General features: G+C 38.9%; 1 protein-coding gene across 2 annotated transcripts in view; it reads left to right on the top strand.

Moving 5' to 3' along the window:
* The window catches only part of FNTA (farnesyltransferase, CAAX box, alpha), a 761,420-nt gene that overhangs the window by 693,490 nt on the left and 48,336 nt on the right, over positions 1 to 19,594 (top strand). For both annotated transcript variants that reach the window (XM_044059429.1, XM_044059428.1), the window contains exon 8: positions 10,535 to 10,706. In XM_044059429.1, the coding sequence (XP_043915364.1) occupies positions 10,535 to 10,706 (172 nt within the window). The remainder of the gene's footprint in view (positions 1 to 10,534; positions 10,707 to 19,594) is intronic.

Here is a 19,594-nt window from a genome sequence, read left to right as displayed (position 1 = left end):
GTGTGACTTCTGACTAAAGTCGGAAGTGGAGGAGCCAAGCTGTCAACTTCAAAGATCGAAGGGACTGATGCTGATGTCCCGACTGATGAATTAGCAGGTCCGAATTAGGTCTAAAGTCCACGGATCGTCCACGCATGCTTCTTCAGGTAAGGAAACCATACCTGACGAGGCCAATATGGGGCAATCAGTATCATTGCGGACCCCAATTGAGAAGCTTTTTGAATGACTTTGGAGAGAAGTGGAATCGGAGGAAATGCATAAACTAGCCCTGTTGGCCAAGGTTGTGCTAGAGCATCCATAGCTGGTACTCCCTGATGTGGAATCAAGGAGAAGAACCTTTTGCACTTGGTGTTTAGTGGAGTTGCAAATAGGTGCAGCACGCGTCCCCATCTCCTGAAAACCTGAGCTGCTACTGTTTGGTTTAGAGACCACTCGTGAGGAGAGAGAATTGTCCTGCTCAATTTGTCTGCCAATATATTTGATTTCCCGGAATGTGGGTCGCTACCAAGAAGCGGTTGGTAGCTACAGCCCATTCCCACACTCTCATGGCCTCTCTGCAAAGGGGGTAAGATCTGGTCCCTCCTTGTTTGTTCAGATACCAGACCACCGACATGTTGTCTGTGTGGATGGCGATGATGCCCTGAGGAAGAAACTTGTGTAAGGCCTGTAGGGATAGAAGTACAGCCCTCATCTCCAACACATTGATGTGGAGAAGAGCTTCGTCTGGAAGCCAGGAGCCCTGAACTAACCTGCCCAGACAATGCCCCCCCCACTCTATCTGGGAGGCATCTGTCGTCAGGGTAACCACTGGAGAGGGAATAACAAAGGGGCTTCCTGGATTCAGATTGGATGTCTGAAGCCACCAGCGCAGGTCCCGTTTGCATGTTTCCGTAATCATGATGTGATGATTGAGGGGAAGATCCTGAAAGGACCATTGAGTTGACAATAGCCACTGAAGAATCCTCATGTGCAATCTTGCCAGAGGAACTAAAAGAACCGTGGCAGACATTGAACCTAAAACTTGTAGAACCATCCTGGCTGGGGCTTTGGATGTCGAGATCAGAGCTTGAACTTGGCCCTGTAAAGTTTGGATCCTTTCGGCAGGAAGAAAGACGCGCATCAATTTTGAGTCTATCTCTGCTCCTATGAACCTTATGCGTTGAGAGGGCAGCAAGACAGACTTTGACCAATTGAATTGAGATGTTTATAGAAGGCATTAGTATCCCTTTTTCTTTCTATATCATAGAGGTGCTCATAAATCCTCCTTTTGAGCATCCTCTCGGTCTTCCCAATATAGAAACTGCCACAGGTCATGCAAACTCCTAGGTATACCACTCCCTTAGTAGTGCATGTGTAATAACCAAAAGAAACCAACTTTAGCTTTCTAGCGGGTAAATAATCTTTTGGGCTGCCCTAATATGCAACTCAAGTTTTTTGTAGTAGAACAGGTTCCCCATGGCCCTAGGGGTGGTGACTGGGAGACCCGGTTAGAAAATAGAGAATTGATTTGGCAGATAAAATTAAATGTTACTCAATCCCCGGGTTTGAATGATACTATTAGTCTTTCTAGTGTGCTAAAGATGAACAGGGACAAACTACATTAATATATTTATAGATGACATTTACTTCTCATATTTTCATGTTTTAATACACCTTAATATATTTATATAAGCACATTTAAATATATTTTTCAATTACATTTATATTCTTTTGATCAGTTTTGTAGATGGTTTTAGGTCTTTCATATTTTATATTCCTACATTTTTTAAGTCAGTAGATGTTACATTAGTTAGGTAATGTTTCGTTTCTTTTTAACATAAAGTACTAACTTGCAATTATTCATGTTTTAACTGATGTATTTTTAATCATGTTTTTAATTATGGCGTTATCATTCCTAACACAATACAATTTTATTAACCTTCATAGAATAGTTTTTTAAGATTGTTTTTCAAGGCTGTACAACGCACTATTGCACTTTAAAAAAAACTAGTACACTGCTGCACCATTTTATTAAGGCATTGTTCCCTTGATTGTATAAAATAGATCCCATTATTTTAATTAACAGCGTTAACAAGTTCACGTGATTAATAACTTTGGAATATAAAAGGCAAGAGATTTTTTTGTTTAAATTAACTTGAGAAAGCCTGGTACAACCAGGCGAAAGCGCTTGTTTGGTACTGGATGTGTTATCGTTTTGCCGCTTTGTCCAAATAAAGGATTTGAATCAGCTATTGAGTTTTTTATACGCTGCAACTTTTTTTCGCTTCAGTGTGGATTTACACCTGACATTACAGTGACTACTTTTGGTACGTTGAGCTAAGCTGGGTCCTGCTCGTGGGAGCATTTTGTTATTTGGCTTTACCCCTTGCTTGTTTAAAACTTCAGACCTAAAACTTACCTTCATTTCCTTTTTATTCCCAGTCCCCCTGCAAACGTTTTATTCTGTGTCTTGGCCAACCTCCAGTAAGCCAAAGGCTGTCTGGTTACCCTGTACTGTGAGACCGTCGATGGAACACTAAAGTGCTTTCAGCTACACTAGTGTATGTTAGAGTTGTATTTAATCTGTCCTCTAAACTGAAGACTTTTTGCTATAGCCTTTTACTGTAAGCATACACACTACTGGTTCCCCCCCACCACCACCACCATTTTTCTCTTCCTGTTGTACTCCTAGGTCAAGTACTTAAAACTACTTTCTTTCTGTTGGAAAAGTTTTACCTATGTACCTGCAGCCCATACTTCCAATAGTTTTTCCTATAGAAGTGGTGGTCCTGTTCACAACACTGTACTAGATTAGTAGCAAAGATTTGTAATTAGGAAGATACTGCACTACACTGACCTGGAATTGACTGAGCTTGGTTTCCCTGATTGTTTTCTTAGAAGCTGACCTTGTCCAGTTTTTCCGGCTCACAACCTTGTATTACTTGTGTCTATCTCCCTCCCCCACATTGAACCTGCATACCTCCCTCCCACTTCTGCTTAATTACAGAGGAATCAAAAAACCTGATGTAGGAAGGCAGCATCTTTTGACTTAGCTTTTCTGCCCTTGCTTCATAGGAATCCCCAGTAGTGTATTCGCATATACCATATTCCATTCCTTTTTAAATAGTACTCTGTTGACTCCTACCTTACTGCATGTCCCTTTCTAAAGCCCGTGGAATAACTACATTATTTTCCTACTTCTCAGTGAACTGCAGCTCCCCGTTTTTAAAGAAAAATAAAAACAAAAAAGAAAAGACCTTTTTTCCTTGGCATCTAGCTTGTCTAATTGCCCTTAAATCTGTCTGTTTATCTTCCCCAGACACTGAATTGTACTGGCTAATTGTCTTTTTTGTACTTTGTCCCTCGGGCTCACTTTGCTCCCTTCCCATCCCCCACACCATATCATTTCCTTTATACCTAACCACAGGTCCCTCCCAACCGTCAAACTCATCCCCTTCCTGTTACACAAACTAACACCCACTGCAAACTCTCTCTCTACCTTACAACCCCTCTCCAAACTCTCAACCAACTCACCCTATTAAAACCCTCTCCTCCTCTTAAAACATGCCAGACTTAATCATTCCTGTCATACTTCTTCCTGCACTGCTCTTCCTACACAACATAACATCACCTCACACACTCTTAACTCTTATACATAAAGCCCCCACCTACCATCACCAAAGCTGCTTTTTTTACCATCAGCAACCCATACTTATCTCTGCATCTATCCTTCCAGTGAATATACTACTCCCTAAAATAAAAGCTCCTCCTTTCCACCATAGTACATCTAAGTATAAAACAAAATACTTTTACAACTACCCACAAAAAAATGAAAGCTTATGACTTCCAAAGGACTATGCTCTTGTCAGGTGATATACACCCAAACCCTGGTCCTACCACTATTCCTAACACCCCACAAAATACCACCCCCCATTTCTAATCGACCATCCATACCAAAAAAGAAAATCTCCTCCTATTCTATCAATACTCGAAGTATGCTCAACAAACTAAGCCAGTTTCATGCTTTGGTATCTCTTCATACCCCAGACATTATCTTTGTCACAGAAACTTGGCTTAAACCTCATAACCAAGATAAAAACATCCTTACTCCAGGTTATAATATACTTCGCCAATATCGCTTATAGAAAAAAAGTGGAGGTGTTGCTTTAATTTACTCTTAACTACCTCACTCTGTCCCTTCCTAAAGAACTAATTCCCTCCTTTACACCTGCTGAAATACTAATAGCAAACCTTAAACCCAATGTCTTTACTACCATCACAGTAGTAACCATATACATTCCACCAGGGGACAACATCCCCTTAATGGAAAATATACTGTCATATCTCTCCCTAAATTTCCCTAATGAAACTATCCTTTGTGAGGATGTAAACATTAATTGTCATAACCTTAATAATCCAAACCCTCCACAATACATAAACCTCCATGGATTTACACAGCTAATCTCCAAACCTACCCATACTAATAACTCTCATTCTTCAAGCTCCTTGATAGATTGGATACTTGTTTCTAAGCCCAGCAAATGTCATAACCCTGAAACTCTACCTGATGCCCTGAGCGACCACTCACCTATAAAAGTGCTACAATACATCACTCACCTCCCCAGCCATGACTTATCACCTGCACAAACTTTCAAACTTTAACCCAGGCACTTTTAAAGCCCTCCTCTTAAGAATTAACCTGAATTTCCTTACTCAGCTCCCACTCAGCGAAACAGTAAATGCCTTCAACTCAACTTTCCTAAATATTTTAAATTCTCTAGGCCCACTGAAAAAAGTTTGATTAAAGGCAAACATTTCACCCCGGCTAACTAAAACCACCCGTACACTTATGAAATCCAGAGATAGGGCATGGAAAACATGTGTACAAACCAAACTTCCAGCTGACCTCCTAAAGTATTAAGAACTTAGAAATCAGACAAAAATCCCCCAAAAACATTAAAATCTGCTCAAAAAAAATTCTGCAATGCTATAAACCAAATACTACATCCAGGTAACCCAACTTCACCAAAAGTATGTCTTGACAAGTCAGCTGAAGAAACTGCTGAGTCCTTCAACACCTACTTTATCAAATCCATTTCCAAACTATTTAACCCCAGCCTCTCAAACAACAACACTTCAAACCTCCCTTTACATCCCTCAACCACTGTCTCAGTAAACTTTCTCTCAAACCTGTCTCCACTGACTATATCGGAACTCTACTCTCAAAGCTCAAACTATGCTCTGTATCAGCAGACAATATTCCTTCTTACTTTTTCCAGATTGCTGCATGCTCCCTTGCTATGCCTGTATCTATACTAATCAATCACTCCATCTCTGAGTCTAAAGTTCCTTCTATCTGGAAACAGTTTTACACTCTTCCTATTCATAAAGGAGGTAACTCCACAGAAATATCTAATTTCAGACCTATCGCTATCCTCTCCCCACTCCAAAATCCTTGAGAAATGTATACACAAACAAGTTATGCATTATCTCTTACAAGAAAAACTTCTCACTCCAACACAGCATGGCTTCCGTCCCAAGCATAGTACAACCGCAGCTCTACTATAATTTCTCAACACCTTAGCCCTGGCTAAAGATGATCACAAATTCGTATCATGTCTATACCTTGACATTTCTCAGGCTTTTGACACTGTCTCACACACACTGCTACTTAGTAAACTTGTAGACGTAAACTTCTCCCCTGATACAGTTGCATGGTTCTCTAGCTATCTCTCTGATAGGCTGTAGTCAGTACGATGGGACTCAGCACTATCTGCCCCTCTCTCATTAAGAACAGTTGTTCCCCAAGGCTCCATTCTTGGACCTCTACTCTGTAATATCTTCACCAACTCACTCCACTCCTCTTGTCCTCTATCTAACATTGTCCAATACGCAGATGACTCTACAGTCAATAACTATTGCTAATTCCCCATTAGAACTCCTAACAAATGCCCAGAGATCTTTCAACTCAGTAGAGACATGGCGCACTAACAGTCAGCTCACACCTCATCCTCAACGCTAAGAAAACAAAATTTCTACTCTTTCTTTACCTAAATCTGCAAACCACATTAAATTTTCCTTCTCCATAAGGTCCCTAAACAATGCTCCTATAGAAGTCGAAACTAGCACAAAACTCCTTGTCATTGATGACCAACTAAAATTCGATCTTCACAACAATTGTATCAAAGAAACCCATCAAATGCTAGGACTACTGTACAGAAACAACAAATTCCTAACTACTAAAGCTAGGATTTTTCTTGCCCATGCCTACCTTCTACCATGCTTAACCTATTGTTCCCCGAATACTCACAAATCTGAACTCCTCCCCACTTACCAAATTAGAATCAACCTACCACAAAATAGCTAGATTTGCAGCTCAGCAAACATATAAATCTCACCACTGGCTCTCCTTAAAACACCTGAACTGGCCCAAACTACCTCATTTGTTCCTACAATCTCAACTCCAAGTCATACACTCCATCCTATATCAGCCTGATCTCTGTCCAAGTCTGTCTTCTGTCCTCTCTCACTACTCCCCTACCAGACTTCTCCGAAGTTCAACCCAATACCTACTAAAAATCCACAAACCCAAATCCAACACAGGGTGCAACTTGCATGGAACAAACTCCCACTATAAATAAGGTCCCTGACTCACCCCATACAATTTAAGCTAGCAACCAAAGACCACTTAAAAAAACACTGGTCCTGCCATTGTAATCTCCCTGATTATTACCTACCTTTTATACTACAAACTAACTTACTAAAACTTAACTACTTCATCCTATGCTTCCTATGCAACCTCCAAAGCTGCTTCTATGCTCTGCTCCCTGAAATTCTTATGTACCATTTTAAGTTTCTGCTGCTCTGCATACAAAACCTTATATTTACTCAACTCCCTTTTTAAACTAAAACATAGAACTCATTCTACTTGTTTAACATTCTCCTTTTTGTTTATAGTAATTATCTGTCAACAATGTACATGTATGTAGCTTACGTATTTTAACTACCAAAATTATCTATTGCTATTTTTATTAAAATGTATTTGTATTGCTATTTTATTGCGTTGTATATCTTTGGAGTTTTTCTCCCTGGGCCTCTGCTGAAAAAGGGCAGTAGCTCAGCCGGACACTCTGGTCAACAAATGTAAAATAAAGTAAATAAAATAAATGTTCTGCTCTTGACAAAGCTGAATTGGGTTGGGTCCAGGGTTTGGAGGTTTCCTATGTCATTATTTATCAGGCTCTTGATTATTCTTTCCATGGCTTTACTTATAAAACTAGTTAAACTGGAGTCTGTAATTTCCTGGGTCAGTAAATGGGTCCCCCTTTATGCAGAGGGATGAGTATTGCCATCCACCACTGTATCAGAGCAAACCCAGTCTGAATGCTGTAGTTAATTAGAGATCCTAATGGGCCTGATAAGTCCTGATTTAAGCTATTTGAGGCAACGTGGCATATCAGGCCTCATTGAAGCTGTGTTTTTAGATTTAGAGAGAGTAGTGGCAATTATTCTTTGGTGGTAATTGGCAGTGCAGTAGTGGAGGGTATTTTTTTTTTTTGGGGGGGGGGGGGGGACAGGAGATGATGGAGAGGTGAAATTTGAGATGAATTTTGTCGGCCAGCAGATTTGCTGTATCTTCCAGCGGTGAGTGTAGGTTTTGCCATCTACAGCTAATACCACAAATCGTTGGGTGTTGCCCTTAAGATTGCAGACATAACTGAAAAATCCCTTCTGGATATCCTTAGCTTTGAGAGGTTATTTGTAGCTTTGTCTGCTTTCAGATACTTGACTAGTTCCCTGATTCTTGTTTAGACTAATGAGGGACTTTTTGTTCTTTTGTGCACGTTCCCTCTTACCTCTGAACAGGATTTTCTTTCTCTTGTTGTACAACCTATTAATACCAGAGGCCCATCAGGGTGGCCTGGATTTATTTTGGTCTGGATACTGCCATGTGTATGCAACTGTTTATGTGATCAAACAGCTTTTGTGTATGTGTCTGCATAGGTTTCGGTGTTTTCTAGATTTGGGGGAACTGGGAAACTAGCTATGCCATCCCTTAATAGGGGGTAATTTACCTTAGAGATCTTAAAAAGTTTTCGGGTTGGGGAGACTAGTTTTGTCTTTATTTTCAGGGAGACTGCTATGTGATCTGATCTTACCAGACCAGTGAAGACATCACATTGTGGGGGGGGGGGCGGGCTGCAGCACGCTCCCATATTTGTGAGTACCAAGTCTGGGATATTTGTTCCCCTAGTGGGAATGCAGACTAACTGCTCCAGGGTGTTTGAATTTACAAAGTCAAGAAGTCTTTGGGGCCTGCATGTTAATTGTTGAGTATGCCTCCCAAATAATGGAGGGTTAGTGAAAATCACCCATGAATATGGTATCTGGCTGGATAGTGAGTGATTCTAGTAACTTCTGGTGTGAACTCCTGGTTTGTGGTGGGGGACCTGTAGCTAGCAAGAATATGGCAATGTCTTTTTCCCATGGTTAGATGGACATGGTGTAGCTCAAGCATGTCATACTGTTTGATCAGCCTTGAGGTGTGCTTATCCTTTATGTAGATAGATACACCTCTGCCTTTTGCTCTTTCATGTTAAGTGGATGGATGGAATGTATGAAAGGCATTATAACAATGCACTTACTGAAGTGCTTTCCATAGCTTTGAACCATGGATTAGTAACTGCACAGATACCAGCATTCTCTAGTGTGAGGAGAGCTCCCAGGGAATGTAGTTTCTTGTTGACTCATAGGATTGAGTAGTAACGCCTTTAGTTTCTCCTGAGTAGCTCTTATGTTGAAATGTTTGTCTGTTTGGCAGTGCCAAAAAAAGGCACTGTAAAGGTGGACAATGTTTTGACCAGTATCCAAAAGCCTAGATTTGACAGGTGAAGACCATCCTTGGCAAAGCAGAGTGACATGTCAACCAAGTCCTCCAAGGTTGACAAGTATTGGACCCCTTTAGAATGACACCAGTAGCTAAGCCAATTTAGTCAATCATTTTCTGCTGGTATTGTGGCATCATCCTTGGAGACAGTAGAATGCTGCTGAATGCTAGGCTCATACCTGCCTATGAGACTTATTCTGAGAGCTCAATCATATCTCTCTCTATATAGTCAAAGGAGGTACGTCTCTGGTCATTCACGCCCACGTGGATTGAGTCTTACTAGTACTTGGGGGTAACTGACCTGAGTGCTTGTGTGATCTGGTAAATCCTGGCCCCTGACAAACAACTAACTTTGACCCTCTTCTTATGTAGCTTGATAAGAGGGGCATCAGTGTGCCTCACAGTAGAATCTCGTATGACCAGAATATTGGATTGTGAAGTGTTTCGCCTTTTGGGCTTAGTAGTTGAGACACAGTGAGATGTGGCTTTATATGTTCTGATGCCGGGGATCACTTCTGTGTCTCTGCTCGACAGTGGTACAGGAAAATAACTTTCTTGGGTGGCGTAAGCCAGGGAACCTTGTTGGCTAGGCTTACGTAGGCCCTTGGGCCGATAGCCTAGTACCTACCTATGAACCTGTGATGGGAATTGTGTTTGTGTGTATGCAGAGTTTCTGAGGACTGCACCTGAGAGGCCTTTGAGGTTTTGGTAAGTTACATGTGGGCACCACTGCGTATGTGGATCTGTGCCTTTAGTCCTTTGCGGGTGTGGTGAGTGATGTTTGTAAGTTACAGTCAACCTGTTTGTTGCTTTTTGTGTCTGTATGTGAGACCCTTAACTCCAGTGTCAATTTGTAACTACATCTCTCACATACTGTATTTGTCTGTTTGAGAATTAAGTGGTTGTCAGTGTACATAAGTCAATTGTTACATTGCCTCAGGATATCCATGTCCACCAAGCTGGATGTGGAGATAGCAAGAAAGTGCTCATCCATTGTCGCATGTTCTAATGTGTACTTGAAAGGATGGGATTGGAGGGTGTTTGTAACCGGATGAGGGAAGGTCGCTTACTTGGTGTAACCTGCAGCTAACCTAACCAGCGATGCTGCCCAGCATGAAGCCAGATGCTCTCTGGGCAGCAGTTGTCCTGGGTGATTATAATAAGGTAAGGTCATCGTAATCAAAACACCCCCTGATGGCTAACTGGTTGGCAGCCTCCACAGTTGAGGCTTGCACTAGTAGGGGAGCAAATGGACCACTTGATTGCAGTTGGTTAATGGTTGACAGGCAGTAGGGGATAACAAGCACTTAAAATTTGAACTTTAGCTGCAATTTTATCTTAACTGGATCAGCAAAAAATTCATCTTAATCTCCCTAGTTATATTCAGAAATTTCTTCAGATTCTGATTGCATATCTTAAGTAAAATATTTAAAATTAAAACAAATCTAAATTGCAAGAATGAGGCAAACAATTTAAAGTGACAGCAGGTTTCACTTTTTAAGCATTTTTGATGTAATAGCTTTGTTTGTTTTATCAGCATTGTCATTCCTGTTGTGCTGCATGTCTGCTTTCTGCATTTTAAGTTTATTCAGTTTGTAATTTACTTGAAACGATAACACAAATGCCATTCTCTGGTTTAAAATTGTATTATACAATTTTTCCTCTTAGAATTTTGCGAGAAGAAGGTTTTTCTGCCTACCCTGGCCTACTGGAAAAGATTTTGGAACTTCAGAAGACAAGAAGCTCTCCCTATTTACTTGCCTTCCTTGTTGATTTGTATGAAGATATGTTGGAGAATAACTGTAACAGCAAAGAAGAGATGCTAAATAAAGCACTGGAGGTAAGAAACTATTGAATGAGTTTTCCTATGTTCCACTTGGGCTATATATATATATATATATATATATATATATATATATATTTTTTTTTTTTAATCCACTAGGCATAGCAGTATGCTGTCACCCCTATAGCCTTTCCTTTACCTAGGACCGTCACCCTTGTTTTTGCAGATGTGCAAGGAATAGTATTCCATGGCTATACTTTTTATTTGCCTCCCTCTCCAGACTGACCTATCATTTAGTAGTCATTTTTATAGGAATTCAAGCACTTCTGTTGCAGAAATTGACTGACTGTGTAACACAGAGGTGTAAACCCGTGAGCTGATAACAGGCTGTCTTCATCGTATTGATCATTGCTGCAGTAACCTTACCTATATGGGTTATATCCTGACAAAGGCATAGCAGACAGCTAGCTTCCAAAGCTTTAGATACTTTCTACATGCCCAAGCTGTCAAGCTGCTCAAAATGAGCTTGACTAAAAGGCAAGTTTGGGCAGCTTGGGCATGTAGAGTTTTACAGTTGCTGCAGAATACACTCCTCTGAAGCTTTTGAGGATCACCAGTCAGTTTGCACTTTCTTTTTCTTGTCAGGTAAGTTGCCTTTGGTGGGGGGGGGGGGGGGCTTTCATTTTCTTGTTTTATTACTTTCCTCTTCAGGAAACATATTTTAAGGGTTAATAGAGTTTTGTTTAACGGACTCTCTGGAGATTATAATGTACTTTTAAATGGAGCGTTCTTTTTTTCCGTCAGTTGAAAAGTAGTATAAAGTAACTGAAAACATTTTTCCTGTGATGAAATTGTGTTTAAAACACTTTGCCAGCCCCACAAAAGAAAAAGAGTGCTTTTTACTACTTTTCTTTCTGTCAGAACAGTAACTTTTGTGGACTGGTAGTATTTACTGGCATTTGCTGCTCGTCTTCTCCAGGAAAGAGGCAACATTTTTGGCTTGACCATGGAACAGACTACCAGTCTCAGTCTGTCGTCCTGCTGCAAAATAAAAAATTAAGCAGACAGCCTGTGCCACTGCAACAAGCTCGCAATTTGCCTCAGCCACAGGTGGGAGAGACTGCTGTGGCTATTTGTTGTACCTCAGACCACTCATCTTCTACCCCGGATCCCTCTGGTTTAGCACATGCAGCCACTGTGGACTGATTAGCCACATCCACTGCGTCTTTTCGGGTCTCCTCAGTGAGCAAGGGAGAGACACTCTTGTCAGTCATGGGAGAAGGAAAAAGGAAGGGTTTCCTGTTCTCAGAATGCTGTACCCATCAACAGGGAAGCGGCTGTTGCCATTAGTAACATGGTTGACCTCATCTTTTCCTGTCACAAAGAAACAGAAAACCAGGGCTGTATCTTCTATTCCTCAATTGTTTTTAGGTAGGAGTAGTTTATTGGACCTGACTCGGGGGTTTAATTCAGGCTGTTGATCCTTCTTGTAAGGTATTTTCTGGTAAAGGAAAGAGGGATTCCTCTTTTCCTGAAGAGATTCAGGATTCTGAATTGGAACAGGAACACGCAGGGATGAATACAGACTTTTTTTCCTCAGATTTCTGATTCGGACTCCGAGGAGAACTTGTGTTCTGATTCTCCCTTTAGGGGTTTCTCTTTCTGTGAAACTTGCTAATATAATCAAAACGCACAAACTAAAAAAACAGAGAAAAAACACACTAAGCAGGCACCTTGAAGTAGCAAGTCCGGAACACAAGTTCAATATAGTCTTAAATAAGTTGCGTCTTCATATAAAACGGGTCACCAAAACTCTGTAGTTAACTTGTAAACCACAAACAAAGATGCGAGAGCTAAAGTTCTTAACGCAAGATTTAATAAACAAGAAAATACAGGCGTTTTCGCTGAAGCCACAGCTGCAGCTTCTTCAAAGGTTAATTTTGAAAAAAAGAGCGTCAAAGCCTGTGCTTTTAAAATCACGTCAATGCGTGATACTAATTGCTAACAGCAATAATAAAAGGACACACCACTTAAAATAATACAAGACTTAATCCACTAGAAGACTGTCGAATCATTACAGATAAAAATATGTGTGTATAAAACAGTCAATGTATATCATTTAAAAACTAATAATGTATGCAAAAACAAAATCTGCAACTACAATGAAACAACAAAAAAGCACTCAAACATCACATACCTTAACTAACTGAGTGCATAAAAAGCACTTAAACATAAGTCTTAATGACAACTAAACTATAATAGTTAAAGAGCAACTGCGTAATTTAAATATAACCAAAATGCTACAAATAAAAAAATTTTTGATGGTAAACATATTAAAAGACTAAATATAGAAACACATTACTTCATACCTTTGACAGTAAATGTGTGTTCCTATTAGACTTAATAATAATAAAAATAAAGTGGTTATACCGTCTAAAACAATGGCGGTCTAACTGCCACTGTCTTAGTATTGATCTGTCTTTTTTATATATATATATATATATGTAAAGCTGTGCATAACGCAAACAAGTGAAGCCTTAAACAACAATTAAAGAACTATTAAGTTAAAATGATACACATCAATAGAAAAAGTATCACTTTTAAAAATAAGTTATTATGTCCACCGATACTAAATCTAATAATCAGTAATGACATTGTTGACAAGTTAACGTCTATAACTCTTCATTTTTAGTACGCATGCAATATTGCAATGTTCATTTAAACCTGGAAAGGAAAATGAATCTAATAATAGTTGCCATTCTAATTCTCTATTTTCTAAGATTAATGAAACTGGTCCTCCTCTTTCTGGTTTAAGAACTTGGTCTATGGCCATAAACTGAAAGCTGTGCCCCTCATTTTTAAGTATGTGTTTAGCTAAAGCATTCTCTTTGTTCTTTTTTCTCATGGCATATGAATGTTCATATACCCTGTCTCGAAGTCTTCTATCAGATTTTCCTATATAGAAGGCTTGGCAGCAGTTGCATGTAGCTAAATAAACTATAGATCTGGATTCACAGTTTAGTTTATGGTTAATTTTAAATTTCCTTTCACGAATTGTGAAAGAGTTAGCTACTCGCACCAGATGACAGTAATTGCATGCACCACACTGGAAAGATCCTTTATTTTTTGTTACCCAACTAGAAACTTTTGATCTTTCCAACATTGATTTCAAGTTATTGCCCCTTCTATATGTAATCTTAGGTTTTAGTCCCAGTTTGTCCAATAATTGTTCGTTATTGGTAATAAAATACCAGTTTTTATAGAGAATAAACTGTATGCTGTTAGAGTCTATACTGAAAGTAGTGATGAAACTACTATCCATGACTTGACCAAGTGTGTTAATAGTTTTAGACAAAACAGTTTCTAAACCCACATTACTGGCATTTGTGTTTATTTCAACTGCATTGTCAAGTATTAAATCATGCCTTTGTGGTAAAAGGGGAGGGGGGGGTATTGGCCATTAAGTCTTTTACTAGTAACCTCTTCCAAGATCTCATTAAATAAAACAATCGGGTAGCCTCTGTTAGTGAACATGTTTTTAAAAGTCTCACATTCTCCCAGAAACAATTCCTCTCTACTGCACATTCTAGATGCCCGAATGATTTGCCCCTTAATGATGGCTTTCTTTTGCTTGAAGGGGTGACAACTTTTGAAGTGCAGTAAGGAGTTGCAGTAGGTTGGCTTCCTGTATATATTAGAGAAAAACTCCCCCCTAGTAGAATCTTTAGTCAACTTGATGTCTAAGTAATCAATTTCTAGTTCTGAGAAATTAGATGTAAATTTCAAAAACATAGTAGTGCCATTAATAGAAGTTACGAAATTCTTAGCAGACTTACTATCTCCATCAAACAGAATGAAGATGTCGTCCAAGTATCTAGTGTAAAACTTGATTGGACTCATACGTTCGGCGTCATTGAATATGAAGGTTTTCTCCCAATATGCCATGAAAAGGTTTGCAACACTAGCCCCGCATGGAGACCCCATTGCCACTCCCTGTTTCTGTATATAGTATTTACCATTAAAGGTAAAAAAATTGGATGTTAAAATGATGTCAAGCAATTGGGAGATGACTTCAATTTCTTTTCTCGGGGCATTCAATTCAGTTAGCATAAGGGTAATCCATTCTATCGCTTCAGTATGGGGTATTGATGTATAAAGATCAATGACGTCGATAGTAAGGAGATTATATGAAACACTAAATTCTACTTTATGTATTTTCTCCAAGAAAGACCAAGAGTCTTTGCAAATTTGAGTAACTTCCTTCAAGTATTTACTCAAAATGTTGTCGACCAATTGAGCACAAGGGTATGTGAGGGAGATGCGGCTATCAATAAGAGCTCGAAAGGGTGGGTTATACAAGTCTTTATGAATCTTGGGTATACCAAAAATCACTGGAGTTTTTGACATAATGATATCTATGTAGTTGTACGTGTCCAAATCAATATTCCCACTCAAGTATAAGTCCCTAAAATATCCTCTATTCCTAGAGTGTGAGGTGTTCATTTCACTCAAAGATGAGGGGCTATAAGCAGGACCTTCCAAGATAGACTCCATCTTGTCAACATATTTATAGTTGTCAAAAATGACAAGGCCACCACCCTTGTCCGGTTTAAGGACCCTAACTGGAGCTCTACACAGTTGTTCGAGAGCCAATAATTGCTCTTCAGTAGCATTATATTTTAAATGGGTGTTCTGTGAGACAGTTGAACTAAGCATAAATCTAAGATCAAGTTCACAAATTTTTTCAAAAAGAAACAAACCTGTATGTAATGGTGGGTTAAAGGTGCTTGCTAGTTTTAACTTATCATGACTAACAGGGACACTGTTATTAAATAACAATTTCAAATTCAGTTTTCTAACAAAGCATTTCAGGTCAATTAAAGTCGTGAAATACAGGCGTTTTCGCTGAAGCCACAGCTGCAGCTTCTTCAGAGGTTAATTTTGAAAAAAAGAGCGTCAAAGCCTGTGCTTTTAAAATCACGTCAATGCGTGATACTAATTGCTAACAGCAATAATAAAAGGACACACCACTTAAAATAATACAACACTTAATCCACTAGAAAACTGTAGAACCATTACAGATAAAAAATATATGTGTATAAAACAGTCAATGTATATGATTTAAAAACTAATAATGTATGCAAAAACAAAATCTGCAACTACAATGAAACAACAAAAAAGCACTCAAACATCACATACCTTAACTGAGTGCATAAAAAGCACTTAAACATAAGTCTTAATGACAACTAAACTATAATAGTTAAAGAGCAACTGCGTAATTTAAATATAACCAAAATGCTACAAATAAAAATTAATATGTTTACCATCAAAAAATTTTTATTTGTAGCATTTTGGTTATATTTAAATTACGCAGTTGCTCTTTAACTATTATAGTGGCTTCAGCGAAAACGCCTGTATTTTCTTGTTTATTAAATCTTGCGTTAAGAACTTTAGCTCTCGCATCTTTGTTTGTGGTTTACAAGTTAACTACAGTGTTTTGGTGACCCGTTTTATATGAAGACGCAACTTATTTAAGACTATATTGAACTTGTGTTCCGGACTTGCTACTTCAAGGTGCCTGCTTAGTGTGTTTTTTCTCTGGTTTTTTAGTTTGTGCGTTTTGAAAGTATGGCGAATGGCAGCCCTTCGAGTCCTGTGAGTCCAGTGATTTTTTTCTACAAAGGGTAACACCAACAAAGAAGAACAAAGTGAGCTAACAATTTTAATCCGTGCGCTGACATCAAGAATGGACAGTTTCACCAGCAAACTTGACGCGCTTGACAAACGCGTTAGTGCCGGTTTCAAAGCGCATTTCCCTGAAGCAGTTTCTCAGGCTTTATTGCCTCAAGGGTTACGGACTGGCTCACTTGAAAATACGATAGAAACAAGCTCAGAAATGAGTACGTTTTTTATCCCACTAGGACAACGGTCTAATAGTCAAGACACACCAACACTTTCATACGATACTGCATCTAACAGACCGACTATACTGCCGAATGGATTACAACCTATGACATCACAACTACCAATGCCCCCAGGGCTTATTGGGGTTCCTAATTGCGGCGTTTGGGTCCACAATATAAACAACCTTTTATTTGGTGATGACCAGGAGCAACCGGCTAGGGGGCTACAGGAAGCAATAAATAATGACAACTCTATAACTGCTACCCTCAAAACTTTCGATACTAAACTATTGAAGTTGAAAAAGCTTCAACTTGAAGTTGCCTACCTTCAGCAGTGTTTAAAAGAAAAAATAATACCTAAAGGTTTACGATCCACATTTTGCCCAACGGGCCTGTTTAACAGCATAGATTTTTGTACTGACTTGGTTTTGCTCTTTGAAAACCAAGGGAGTCAACTACTAGATTTGATTATCAAGCATTACAACATCCAGATAGCTCTTCTTATTGACGAAGTCAACAACTTGGACAGTAGTTTGAAGCAAAATCTGAACTTTGATAGATACAGATATGATTATTCACGAATTTTTTCAAGTATTGATGGGCTTTTGGAAAAATTCAAAGTAAATAAAAATAAGAAATTAACAAGGGACAGACTGAGCTATTCAAATAACTCAGCATACCCAAGGTTAACTGTTTCTACCAACACAACACAAGTCAACATAGGGGGGTCAACATAGGGGGAGATGGCCTTAACGAGACCAATTGCCCTGGATAACCAGAAGGAGCAGCTCAGGGCAACAAAGAAGTATACCAAGTGACTAGTGCACCTCAGCGGAGCACAAGACCAAAAATTCACAACACAAGAAGTCATCAGTCTCATATTAATAACAACCAGAGGGATAATTACTCTTCGGACCATTTTTTAGGGAAAACGAACTCCCGGCCCTTCCCCAAGAAGAATTGGAACAACCGGAAGTAAACCTAAGGGGTCCTGCTACTTCAAATTCCTTTGGTGATCTAAAGATTTTAACCAATGCTAAAGGTGATTTTACCATATACAATTTTTCTACTTTTCAAGTAGATTCAAATTTTATTGAACTTTTGGCATTTGGTTACTCCTTTGTTCCTGCTTCAAGATGTAACCTGGTCAAGACTTTAATTGACCTGAAATGCTTTGTTAGAAAACTGAATTTGAAATTGTTATTTAATAACAGTGTCCCTGTTAGTCATGATAAGTTAAAACTAGCAAGCACCTTTAACCCACCATTACATACAGGTTTGTTTCTTTTTGAAAAAATTTGTGAACTTGATCTTAGATTTATGCTTAGTTCAACTGTCTCACAGAACACCCATTTAAAATATAATACTACTGAAGAGCAATTATTGGCTCTCGAACAACTGTGTAGAGCTCCAGTTAGGGTCCTTAAACTGGACAAGGGTGGTGGCCTTGTCATTTTTGACAACTATAAATATGTTGACAAGATGGAGTCTATCTTGGAAGGTCCTGCTTATAGCCCCTCATCTTTGAGTGAAATGAACACCTCACACTCTAGGAATAGAGGATATTTTAGGGACTTATACTTGAGTGGGAATATTGATTTGGACACGTACAACTACATAGATATCATTATGTCAAAAACTCCAGTGATTTTTGGTATACCCAAGATTCATAAAGACTTGTATAACCCACCCTTTCGAGCTCTTATTGATAGCCGCATCTCCCTCACATACCCTTGTGCTCAATTGGTCGACAACATTTTGAGTAAATACTTGAAGGAAGTTACTCAAATTTGCAAAGACTCTTGGTCTTTCTTGGAGAAAATACATAAAGTAGAATTTAGTGTTTCATATAATCTCCTTACTATCGACGTCATTGATCTTTATACATCAATACCCCATACTGAAGCGATAGAATGGATTACCCTTATGCTAATTGAATTGAATGCCCCGAGAAAAGAAATTGAAGTCATCTCCCAATTGCTTGACATCATTTTAACATCCAATTTTTTTACCTTTAATGGTAAATACTATATACAGAAACAGGGAGTGGCAATGGGGTCTCTATGCGGGGCTAGTGTTGCAAACCTTTTCATGGCATATTGGGAGAAAACCTTCATATTCAATGACGCCGAACGTATGAGTCCAATCAAGTTTTACACTAGATACTTGGACGACATCTTCATTCTGTTTGATGGAGATAGTAAGTCTGCTAAGAATTTCGTTACTTCTATTAATGGCACTACTATGTTTTTGAAATTTACATCTAATTTCTCAGAACTAGAAATTGATTACTTAGACATCAAGTTGACTAAAGATTCTACTAGGGGGGAGTTTTTCTCTAATATATACAGGAAGCCAACCTACTGCAACTCCTTACTGCACTTCAAAAGTTGTCACCCCTTCAAGCAAAAGAAAGCCATCATTAAGGGGCAAATCATTCGGGCATCTAGAATGTGCAGTAGAGAGGAATTGTTTCTGGGAGAATGTGAGACTTTGAAAAACATGTTCACTAACAGAGGCTACCCGATTGTTTTATTTAATGAGATCTTGGAAGAGGTTACTAGTAAAAGACTTAATGGCCAATACCCCCCTTTTACCACAAAGGCATGATTTAATACTTGACAATGCAGTTGAAATAAATACAAATGCCAGTAATGTGGGTTTAGAAACTGTTGTCTAAAACTATTAACACACTTGGTCAAGTCATGGATAGTAGTTTCATCACTACTTTCAGTATAGACTCTAACAGCATACAGTTTATTCTCTATAAAAACTGGTATTTTATTACCAATAACGAACAATTATTGGACAAACTGGGACTAAAACCTAAGATTACATATAGAAGGGGCAATAACTTGAAATCAATGTTGGAAAGATCAAAAGTTTCTAGTTGGGTAACAAAAAATAAAGGATCTTTCCAGTGTGGTGCATGCAATTACTGTCATCTGGTGCGAGTAGCTAACTCTTTCACAATTCGTGAAAGGAAATTTAAAATTAACCATAAACTAAACTGTGAATCCAGATCTATAGTTTATTTAGCTA

The sequence above is a fragment of the Protopterus annectens genome, chromosome 17.part0, assembly GCF_019279795.1.
Source record: "Protopterus annectens isolate FY-2018-M chromosome 17.part0, PAN1.0, whole genome shotgun sequence".
NCBI classification, from domain to species: Eukaryota; Metazoa; Chordata; order Ceratodontiformes; family Protopteridae; genus Protopterus; species Protopterus annectens.
The sequence above is the reverse complement of the archived record's forward strand: the minus strand, read 5'-3'. Positions and strand labels throughout refer to the sequence as shown.